The sequence below is a fragment of the Urocitellus parryii genome, chromosome 6 (genome assembly GCF_045843805.1).
Source record: "Urocitellus parryii isolate mUroPar1 chromosome 6, mUroPar1.hap1, whole genome shotgun sequence".
NCBI classification, from domain to species: domain Eukaryota; kingdom Metazoa; phylum Chordata; class Mammalia; order Rodentia; family Sciuridae; genus Urocitellus; species Urocitellus parryii.
Genome location: NC_135536.1, coordinates 101,167,895 through 101,180,342, shown reverse-complemented (window position 1 = coordinate 101,180,342; position 12,448 = coordinate 101,167,895). Strand labels below are relative to the sequence as shown.

Genomic DNA, 12,448 nt, shown 5'->3' with positions numbered 1-12,448 from the left:
CATGGCAGATGGGCCTTAATTCCAATCCCACAATACTACAGAAACTACATTTTAAAGCCTCTGAACTTCCAGAAGGAAGAAGGCACTCTTTTAAAAAGGATCATTTTTTTCATGCACATCTCCATTCTGAGAAATTGCTGTTACTGTTTTTGTCACAGTATTCTCTGCCTTATGTTGATTCAATTGCACACTTGTATGGCCCTGATTCTCTATTCCTATGCTGGGTACATTTTATAAATTTGTATTCCTGTGTGATTTGTTGGAAGACAATGAAAAAGAAATCTGCATTTGTATCTGATATAAAAAAGTTCTGTACATTTCTAGGAGTCTTTTAAGAAGTCTAAAAGCATGTTAATGTTGTTTTCTTCTTGTCCTTAGTATTAAGCAAGTGATCAACACAAACATTCATGTACATATACAAAGAAAATTATACAGATAGGTAAAACTGGCTACAAAGAAAATTGGGCACTTCTGGAATTAGGAGAGCTTCTGAAACCATAGTATTCCTCTTCAACAAGCAACCTAACAAATCCACATTCGGAAAAAAACATGTGTTTAAGGTTTATTTCCTTGCATAAAAATACCCTAAAGTCATATTTAACCTATATAATATCCTTGTCAAAAAATGCTTATCTGGAATTTGATAATGAGGAAACAAAGTCTAGATTGTGAGATATTTTGCAAAGTAACTAGACTGGAGGCTTCAAAAATGCCATCCTCAAGGAATACAGAAAAGAAGCAGGACAGTCCTAGATAAAGGAGACATAATGTAGAGTATCGATCCTGAGTTCAGTTCTCAGTAGGAAAAGACAGTTATAAAGAATATTACTGGGATAGTTTTGGAAGTATAGATACAAATATATAAAATTGTGTCATTGTTAAATTTATTGGTTGTAATAATGATATTGTGGCTGTGTAGGGGCAATCTCTATGGTTAAGAAATTTGTCCAAGTGTTTAGGTAGGATGTGAAGTATGTGATGATTCAACAAAAGAGACAGTGCACAAGAGTACCAGACAAAACGGACACATCAAAATGTGCACAAAGCAACTCAAAGCAATTTTAAAAGAATAAAAACTCCTTTTATTGTGTTTTTAATCTTTAATCTTTACCTCCAAGTTAGAGAATGAATTTATAATGACCATGCACATGGATAAAACAAAAAACACTTCTAAAATAACTATTTATATAATAATATAGGAACATGGAGATATTTTTAAGTTCTATCAATTGGTATCTACTGTCATATAAATTTATCTATTAGGAAACAACGGCACAGAAAATCAATTTCTCATTCGCACTGTCCCATGGTCCTTCCAACTTAAAGGCCACTTTGAGGAACTAAAAACCAGCTGGGTGGATAAGACAGAAACACTCTGAATTGAAATTATTTTGTTAACTAAATATCTCTTATCCATGAAATGTTTATAAACTGATGTTTATAATAATATATTTCTGATTGAATATAAAAAACTTAGATCTGTGGAATATCATCAGAACATCCTTTTGGTTTAATATGCTATCTGCTCAAATTTTTTGAAATTTTCTATCGTGTATTGAAACCATTTTAGGATATATTGGATACATTCCAGTACTCCAAAAGTCTTCAGTGTTTTTTAAAACTTGAAAGATTTAAGGTTTGTATAGAATTTGAGTAGACTGTTTATAGCCAATTAACATGTTAATGAACTGCACCTGCTTATATCAAAGAACTTCCCTTTATCTGCTAGCAATTACAATTGATTTCAGAATGATGCATTCAGCAATGTTTAAATAAGTTGTACAGTAGTATAGTACTTCTTGTGGGTTTAAAGGAGGTGCAAATAAACAATCATTACTTTATCCCTATGATTGATGAAGCTGTTTCTCCAGCTTGCATTTCCCACTTGAGAAGAGATTTAAGAGTGATTTTACTCTTCAAGCTGTCTACCTGCACCTTTCCCGTCCTGCTTTTAACTGCCGAGGTTTGAGATCTGGAGGGATGGTTATCGAGCTGCAGATGTTTTTGCAATGAAACCGTGCACCTCTGACCAAGTTGCTGTGGTTTGGGAGATGATAGATGGTATTTTCATGCTGCCTCACAAAAGGGTCAAAATGGCACGGCGAGCCCATGACAGTGAAACGGAGAAATGTTAGTCCTGGAAGGAAATTTATTTCATAGCTTCAGGGGAAGTTTGGCTGTCATGAATAGGCTCTCTCTGTCAGTCTGTAAAAATATTGTTTGTAAGGCATTGATGTATGTGAGACAGACTGTGTGTGCATGTTGGCAGAGCAGCTACTTAAACAAATGCTAGGCAAGTACGGTGCGTGAGCCACTTGACTATTCCACTGTGGGTGCTTTTAGGGTAAAAATTGCTCTGACAGAAATATCAACATGATCAAAGGAATTTATCTCATTTTCTATGTAACAATTTCAAATAAACTTGGTTTGAAAATTTGAAACCCTTCTAATTGTCATAGGAGACTATATATTCTATCTACTGCATTTTTTTAAGTTAGAAATTCTTACTTGTGATCAGCAGTCACTCTTTTTATTCATTTTTAAATTAATCAGGAATGTCTTATGTGGACAAGTTACCATTTCTTATTAGTATGGTTCATATATACCTCATAAACTTTGGGACAGTTAAACCACTGCTTTTCTTTTTCTCTTTTCCACACAAAGGAAATACCAACCCTTAGCTCATTTCCATAAATTGATGGTATGGTCGTAGAGACTCATCTTAAAAAATTGGACCAATGAAGTACTTTTCTTCTACAGCATTCACAAAGGGAAAGGCCTCTCATTAGAGAAGAACACAGAAGATAAAAAACCCTGTGGACAAGGCTGCAGTATCACTTTCAGATTAGTTTTTCAGTGTGTGGATGTAAATCAGATTCACTTAATAGCAAATGTTCAGGTAGAAATCTTTGACTCTAAATTTTTCTCTTTTTTTAATATTTATTTTTTAGTTGCAGTTGAACACAAGACCTTTATTTATTTATTTTTTTTTCTGGTGCTGAGGATCGAACCCAGGGCCTCACACGTGCTAGGCAAGCGCTCTTACCCTGAGCCACAACCCCAGTCCCTCTAAATTTTTCTTAACCAGACAGCATGAAGTAATACATTTGTCAAAAACAATAAATATTTTTAAAAATAAGTCTCGAAAGCCTGATAGATGTGTAAAAGTGAGATTACAAGATCAAAAAAAGAAATAACAATCAAAATACCAGTGAATACAATATAATTGTGAAAGCCTTATGCCTCTGGATTTCACAAAACAATCCTAGTCATTTTGTGATGGTTTTAAAAAGAGAGACTATTAATAGGATATACTTATTTTGATAGAAAACTGATTTTTAAAAAGTCACGTACAAAAAACCTTCTTCTAAATTATCATAGACTCAGTAGGAGAGGGGATGTTTTTGCCTAGTGTCTGAGGTATTATTTATCTTGAGGCCCTCTAGGAGGGTGGAGAGGGACTGAGTCATTTCAGGTTCAGACAATACCATCAGCTTCTGTGAGAGCTCTGTACAGTGCACACAGGGAAGGCTGGAGCATGGTGAGTTGCCCCCTCCATCTGCCCTTCTGTTTGTTTTACACTCAAGTAAATATTCTGCATTATCACAGAACCGATTCATATCACTTTGGCATAGTCATCATTAAACAAATCTCCTGTAAATTTAGAATGCAGATGGAGTGAAAAAATGTTTTAACAATCTTTACAGAAATTCAATTTGTAAACAAAAAAGAATGAATTTTTAACCTAGGCTTAAAATAAAATGTATGTTCTTTTAGCTAAAAATCTGTCTTTAATTCAGCATGCTGATATTCATTTACGACATCATTTTAACCATCATGAATTAACTAGTTAACTTTTTCCATGAAGCTGGATGATAAAAGACAAGAATTGAGTTTCCTCTGAAAAGAGACCTGTTCCCCTCATCTTGGTGTGGTCGAGAGTGGAGAAATGCTATAGTCTTTGGAAAACTTGAAGGCAAATCACACTGCTAACTGTGATTTGTGTTTCTGTTACTGTGTTTGAACATAGCATTTTAGAGCATAGCATTTCATTCTGCTTTCCCACCCATCCCCCCTAGCATTTTTCCTGCTCCTCTGCTGCTGGACCAGACTTGGGCTGGCCCCAGATTCTGTGTCAGAGGCCATGACCCAGGTGTCACAGCAGTCCGTACTGCTGGCCTCTTCTCTGAATAATTATATGGGGTATTGTGTTGAAGGGACAGGCGTGGGGGCAGTGCCGTCACCCTGGCTAGCCAGGCCAAGAAGCTCTCTAGTCTGACTGCAAGAGAACAATGGGCCTGAAAAGGCTTGCACAAAACCTTGCAAGACAAAAGACTAAATTAAAAATGGGCATTCAGCTGTGGTTCATCCTGCAGAATGTCACCTAACCTATTCTGATTATTTCCTATTTGAACAGCTTCAGTATGTGCTGATCTTGTATCAGCAGATTTTCAGATTGCTATTTACCTTCACAGGTATATCCCTGTATAGAGACATTGTGTCACTTGGACTATTTTTGGTGGTTTGAAGCTGCCTTAATAATGACACTTCACCAATTAATTTAATCAAAGCTTTTCTGTTGCATTATTTTAAGTAAATAATTTAAAGCAATACATAGTGATTTGAAATTTGGGCATTTTCTTACTCTTACTTTATTATCCGTTCTCTCAACAATTTCATTTAGTCAGTTTCCTGTGTGTATGTAATGAAATCCACAACACCTCACCTGGCCCCTAAAGCTCCCTGTGATTTATTCCCAGCTTGGATTTTCCGTGTGGCCCTCACTCATGGACCCAGCAGCAAATCTGAACTCTTCTCTGTTATTTCTCTATGTTCCTGTCTCTGAGCCATTGCTTGTCTTCTTCCTTGTCTTAGATATCTTCTTCCCCAGGCTTCTGACCCTGTAGGGTCAGAATCTCGAATGCCACTTCTTCAAGCCCTCCCCACTCCAAATTAGTATTAATCATTCCTTTTTGTGAATACTTTTAGAGTTTTAACAAATCTCTTTGCAGCAGTTATTCCTATCTTGAAGCATTATGCTTATTTTTACTTTTGTCTTGGCTCCCTAATATGCTGTTATCTAAACAAATTTCAGACCAACTGTTAATATGTCAACTTTCTAATCTAACAGACAAGGAGACTTAAGTTCCAGGAGACTGAGTGACTTTTTATAGCCACACAGCTAGTTAATCCAAGATTAAAATCTAAATCCCCAAGCCAGGTCTCTTTCCTACATTTATTTATTTAGCACTAAATAAGCACTTACCATGAACCAGGTGTTTTTCTAAATATTTTACATTTAATTCTTATTTTTAAAATGAGGAAACATGATTCAAACTCAAATAGTCCTATTCTACTGTGCTGTTCTACATGAGAAGGCACCAGGGCTAGATATTTAGGAACCTGATAGTAGGTATTTTACATTGTTATTACATGTTGAGCAGCCCTTATCCAAAATGCTTGGGACCAGAGTGTTTCAGATTTTGGAATTTGGGTTTAAGGATGCTGGACCTGTGTTGATATTTTATCAGTATATTATTATCGCTGACGGTGATACTATCATACCTAGGCATTTATTAAACACTTTATATGAGTAAATTGTGTTCTCCTTCCAACATTTCATGAGGTAGATGCCAGTGTTATCATGCCCATTTTATAGGTTATTAGAACCAAGGCACAGAAAGAAAGTAAGTTTGCTGTATTATACAGTTATGAACATACTTGAATTGGAATCCAGTCAAGTCTGGGTTTAATATCGCAGCCCTTCACCACTGTTCTATGTATGCTGTCTCTTAGCTTTTTAGTAATGTTGAGTCATTAGGAAAGGACAGGTGCAGAAACAATGCCCACCTTATGGTTTTTTGAAGTTCATATGAAATATTTATATGTATGACACAGATCCAAGCCAGCCTTTCTTCCTTCTTACCACTTTGCAATTCATCAAGCCTTTCATTAGGTGAAACTTAAGCAACAGCTTTATTCCGTGCATACCTGTTTTGTTTTGATCATTGATCAATTTCAGCTGGTATCTGAATCTCTCCCTTCGTAATAGCATAGTGTGGCCATCACTCTCTTTAGACACACAGGTGCCATCTTGTGGTGGAGAAGAGAAATAAAAGTTTTTCAAATAAAATAACTGGAAGAAGGCATGGGGTTTGTTGTGTGGTCTTCAAGAATACTTTGCAATGAAAAGGCTACATTAAAGCAGTAACACGCTCGCCTGGCATGCGCAGGGCGCTGGGTTCGATCCTCAGCACCACATAAAAATAAAATAAAGATGTTGTGTCCACCGAAAACTGAAAAATAAATGTTTTTTAAAAAGGCTACATTATACCAGTAGTTTTAGTAACTGAAAAGCTGTACATATACAGCTGGTGCACTGTTATTGTTAATTTTCATGTAGTAAGAATGGAACTAGGCAGATTTTGATTAATACAGCTTTTAAAAATCTTGGCATTTACTGAGAATCTCATTTAATTGGCCTTCATTTTTCTTGTTCTGAGTTGTAGTTACTAAGAGCAATAAACACCTGGTTGTAAAAATGGGATATAATTAACAGATTGGATTAGTTTTGTGTCCATCTGCTTACTGTTTTTAATACTAGCCCTCAAACTCTTCCATATTTAACTTTTATGAAACAATTTACTGTTCTTCCATTAGGGAAGAAATTCATTAAGTTGTTTTCCAAAGCATTCGTCATCATCAGGGCTTTTTCTTTGTTAGCAGATGGAAGATTATTAGATGAATATGGAAGATGTGGGTGAAGGTGGATTTTCCACATGTAACATGTTTGCCAAATCATGAATCAAACATTCTTAGTGGCCATAACACAAAACATAGCCCTTTCAATTGCTTATGTAAGTCAGACACACATTGGGAACCTTTACTTGCCGTATGCATCGTGGAATATTAGTGAGGATAGAATAGAACTCAGCTTCAGTCTTTGCTATTTGCTAATTTGCTGATATTCTGGACTCTAGACTTACTTTGTGTGAATGAATATCTTTAATATCCACAAGACTTAGCAAAATGATTCTCAGATTTGTTAAGTGCATATTTTTGGTGCTGTTTTTTTTTTTTTTCCTATTCTTCCAGGCAACTTTACTCATGTAATAATAGTTTTGTGTGTTTACTATTTGCAGGAACTGCACAGACTATTTAGTAGGCATGATTTCATGTAATACTCTTGAAAATCTCTATAAGGGAAGTCCTATCTCGGTCTTCTAGATAAAAATAAATGAAATTTAGAGGAGTAAGTAAGGAATTTGCTCAAGTCTAATGAATAATACAAGTGGAATATTAATTTATCAATCTGTCTCCTTCAGTAGATGGAAATCCAAAGCAGAAGTTGTGTCCTAATTCATGGGTCTTCCATGCACTACAAGACTTTCAGTAGACACTTGATCAATGTTGATTTGATACCTGTGAACTCTTTCTCAATCAGTCAGACTCCTGAATCTGCTGTTGCTTTCCATGACTAATGCTTCAAATTGGAAGAGCTGGTTGGTGGTGAGAAGGAATCAGAAGGAAGGAAAGTAGGGCAAGCTGGAGCCAGTGGAGAAGATTGAGGATAGAGCCAGAGCCAATTGCTGGGAAAGACACCTTCAGGCCAAAAGTTAACTCTCTAATAAAGAAGAGACAAGTCCATTAAACTAGCATCCACAATCACTTTTATGTAAGCCAACACTTCAGAGCTGGACTGGTATGAATCAAAACATTTAGGATCAAATGTGTGTTTTCTTTAAGCAAGTTTAAGCAGTAAGAATTGGTTTTTATGTGTTGAATTTTTAAGGACCAACTCTGGGACCTACCCTGCCCGACCCGTCTTTCTCCCCCTTCCTTCACTGGTTTTTGAGGAAGCCTGCACTGTTCTTTGTGGCTGCTTTCCTTACTCTGCTGTTTTCCTCCAAGCCACATAGCCTAAGTCTGCTGAGTCTCACATAACCAAGCCCCACCTACATGGCAGTACTTAACTCAAGAAGGGCTATCGCAGGCCTTTGGAACTGGTTCTCTGCGGTATTTCATGGTGTTGATCCTGGTCTCTGCTTTGTCTTTTATGTGCAGAGAATCTTTGCAGAATTGTAAGATTTTAGGTCTTGTGCTACTTATGCTGAGGTTCATTCTTTGTGCATTTACTTACACATAATATGTGGGTTCTAAAAGTTTTTGTTTTTTACTCGGTATTCTTAATTCCTTTAATTCATCTCTATTTTCTTTCTAAGCTGGCAACTCTCATTACTTGATAATGCTCATCATAACTTGAGCACTGTGGTCCCTGGTTCTTCTCTTAAATTTACAAATAGTATATGAAGTCAAATTTCTAACACATTGATAAACAAGAATGAGTCAGGTTGTTGCAAGGTCTCTGGATTGACAAACCAAAATAATATAGTAGTTAGAATCAGGTTTTTTAAAGCTCAAGAGGACGATGTGGCTACTCTGGCAGATCCACGTGGTCCATTACTCAGTTTTGCCTTTAACCTCTCATTTTGATTTTTTTTTAAATGAGATTCTTTGTATGGCATAATGAGTAGCTCACACATGAACAAATGTGAATAGGTTTTCCTTCTCCTTTATTTTTTCTATGTGGTATGTCCTGTTTTCTGTACTTATTCTGGTTTTTGTTTGGGCAAAAAGGATCTTGAACTTTAATGTAGTTGATTTTCCTATTTGGTGGTTTGTCTGTTCCTGACCTTAGGTAAACCAGCATGGGAAAGAGCCTGGCCCTAGAGACTCCAGGATACCTGGATGGTTTCCACTGGCCTCAAAAGTGCTGCTCTGCTTGCGTGGGGCTTTTATGAGTCTGCCCTCAGTGGGCAGCAGGCAGGTCCCAGGGCATTAAAGGAGCAACTCTGTTCTTTCATCTTTCAAACACATAAATTGCTTCTGTCTGATCAACAAAAAATGTTTATTACTTTTTAAAATTTAGTGTATGGAGTTTATATCTTAAAGAGGATAAAGGGAAAGCTGAAGACACGATTTTAAGGACTAGTAAAAACTAACCATTTCATGAGTTAGACATCATTACCCTAAGTACCTGTATGAAGATACGAATGGTGTGGAAATACTTTGTGTACAATCAGTGACTTGAAAATTTGTACTCTATATCTGTCATATGAAATGAACAGCATTCTGCCATCATGTATAACAAATTAGAATAAATAAATAATTTAATAAAGAAAAAAAACCTGACCATTCCAGAGAAGTATTCATGCAGTGTTGACTAAGATTCCCCAGTAAATAGGGAGGTTGCATTGAAAAATGATTGATTTCTCCACCCATACTCACACTCTATCACAATCAGCTATCCATCTTTGGCTCTCTAAAGAGAACGTGAGCTGCTTTGAGGGAGAATCTGCTTTTGTTTCCTTGGCTGTACCTGATGCATACCTGGCAGGGTACTTTGCATGAGAGTGCTTCCCTAAAGAGAGGGTAGAGAAATGTTTTTCAAAGTTGCACTATGAATAAAGAACTATGATGCAAAAAGCTAATTGAATTCTATTTGTGCCAATTCAGAGGGAGTATATGTAATATTGAACCCAGAATCCAGTTGACTGGAAGGTACAGCAAAATGTAAGGAGTATAGAAAAAATAAATTAGATCCAAATTATACAGCTATCAATCTAAACCAAAACCTTTTGAAGTTTAAAATTTTAGTGCTTACTTAGAAACAGTTTCAGTCATGAAATCCAAATGTGAACATGTTTGCTGATAATTATAAGCTGTTCAAACATCTGTTTTGAAATTTGTTATAAGGAGACAAACTCACTTGTGATAGACATGTGTTTGTGTAAACTTAGAAGCCCTGTACTTTGTCATAGAAATACCCACAGGTTCTTGGCTCAGCTTTCATGACCCTTGATGACATTCCCCCTTAACACCCATGTGTCACCAGCTGGCCAGGTTGGCAACTAAAAATCCACACAAACACAGAAATACCTTTTTGGGAATTAGGGACGGCTCTGAGACCCTAGGTGTCAGCTTCCACGCTGGAAGGCAAGGGAGCAAGGGAGGCAAGAGGCAAAAGAGAGAGCACACCTGAAATTCCCCCTGTTTACTGAGGAAAAGCCATTCATAGACTATTCCACCCAAATAAGGCAAGGGATCGAGTTTCAAATGGTGGAGTCTTGCTTGGTGATGTCTTGTGGTCAGCAAATTGATTGACATCTTGGAAAGCCACACCCATCTCAAGGGGTGTGCAGGATCACAAGTAGAAGAGAAAAGGCCCACATGCATTGCACAGCCCAAAGAGCGGGTAATGCCAGACCAGTCCCCTCATACTCTGAAATGCGCATGGCTCACACACAGCCCACAGATGGCTCACAACACCCATGTACCATAGTTTATAAAACAGGAATAACATATACTTTGAAGTTTTACTTTAAAGTTTTGTAAATGTCAAATAAGACATTGTATTCGAAAGATTTATTCTATGAGATAGTCAAATGTTATTAGTTTTCCTACCTTTCTATCTAGGAAATATTGAAACTTTCTAAGTTGTAGAAAATTTTCTTCTTGTGATTCTAACAAGTGGAAATGATAATGTCATACTTTAGAACATTATTGTAAATATTATAATACATTTATAAGGTTTACAAAATTGAAAGTTTTATAAAACTTACATTTTACTTTTGACGTTTTAAATATTTGAATTTACTCTAGTATTTTTATTATTTAAGTTACACTGAACATATATTAAGGTTGTTAATAAAATATTGAATTTGTGTTTGTCATTAAGAGACATATAATAGAAAAATACGTTATTTCTGAGTAGTATTTAATTTTACCTTAAGTACTTTATAGTTAAATGCTATTACAATTAACTTTAAGCATATTTATATTGTTAACCTCTGACAACTTTAAAAAGTTATCAGTTCAAAATTATAACCATTTATTTCCCCCAAAGCCCTGAAAAAAATGGTTTTAAAATATATGGATCAGATTTTAGTGTTAGTGTTGCAGTAGTTAATAGGCACCAGTAGAGGGAGCGCTAACCCATCTTTCTTAAATTTATACTTGAAAATGTAATTTATTAAAATGTTACACTTAAGACAAATTTAAAACTTGAAGGACACCTAATTATAAGTTCTCAAAGGTACTTAAAGATGTCATTTGTAATTTACCTTAACACTGAGGGAGAAAACAATCTCACTTTGATTTCCATGGTTTTAGGTATATAACTGCCAAATACAAAACTTCTTCATAGTTATAACATAGTATGGAGTCTTCATAATATGACCTCCTGTGATACTTTTAACTCAGGTCTTTTTAAAAAATATTTTTAGTTATTGATGGACCTTTATTTTAGTTATTTAAATGTGGTGCTGAGAATCAAACCCAGTGCCTCATACATGCTAGGCAAACGCTCTTCCACTGAGCTACAACCCCAGCCCAACTCAGGTCTTTTAAAATTAAGACTAGATTCTGGGGATGTGGCTGGGGATGTGGCTCAAGTGGTAGCTCGCTTGCCTGGCATGCTTGAGGCCCAGGTTCAAACCTCAGCACCACATACAAACAAAGATGTCGTGTCCGCCGAAAACTAAAAAATAAATATTAAAATTCTCTCTCTTTAAAAAAATAAAATTAAGAATCTAGTCATTTGAGGAGGAGGATGGAGGGGAGGAGTGGATGTGATAGAGATCATTGGAAATTAGGTGAAGTACTGTAAAGTTTGAAGTTTAGGGTCACAGTAGCAGTGCCATACCAAGTGGATCCCTAAGTCATGCCATGTAGGGAGAAGAAGAAAAATTTCATTTTTCCTTAGACTGTCCATGCATTAAGAGGGTTTTAAAACTAAAATCTAGAAAGGCTCTGTCCAGAATACTTGCTCATATCCAGAGGGCTGGTCCTGACAGTTACATTTTGATTTCTCTGTAGACCCCAGAAGAAAATATCATGTGAGACTGCTGGCTTACAACAACATAGAAGATGGCTACCAGGCTGACCAGACCGTCAGCACACCTGGATGCGTGTGTACGTGAGAGTTGTGATTAATCACCCACCCTGTTCTCCTCCTCCTTGAAATTTTAGTCTCATTACTACTTGGAATCTTTGGTGGTTAACTTTATATACTTCATGCTGCGTAGCACAGTATGTTGAGCCACGTAGGTGCTCAGTAAATATTTAAGTAAGATTTTAAAATTCTATGTACTTATGTTAATTTTGCAAGGAAAAAAGTGTTAGAAATTAACTGGGAAAAATAACCACTGAAAACCTACACACTGAATTTTCTTTTGTCTGCTTTCAGCTTGAAGCTAATGGTTTCTCTCCAACTGTTATTCTGTTTAATTGCTACTAAAGAGGATGTTGTTTTTGCTTAATGTCTTTGGCTAGTAGCTCAACTTTGTTGTCCTATCTATTCAGTATTGACAGTATTTGACTCCTTACCTAACTTAAAGAAGAGTTGTTTAAGTTTGGGAGAGGTAACTGCAGACCATGAGTTTCTGGT

At 36.2% G+C, this 12,448-nt stretch overlaps 1 protein-coding gene across 1 annotated transcript in view; it reads left to right on the top strand.

Moving 5' to 3' along the window:
• Prtg (protogenin) overlaps positions 1 to 12,448 on the top strand; it is a 121,599-nt gene that overhangs the window by 91,454 nt on the left and 17,697 nt on the right. The window contains exon 12 of the mRNA XM_026413406.2: positions 11,878 to 11,973. Within this exon, the coding sequence (XP_026269191.1) occupies positions 11,878 to 11,973 (96 nt within the window). The remainder of the gene's footprint in view (positions 1 to 11,877; positions 11,974 to 12,448) is intronic.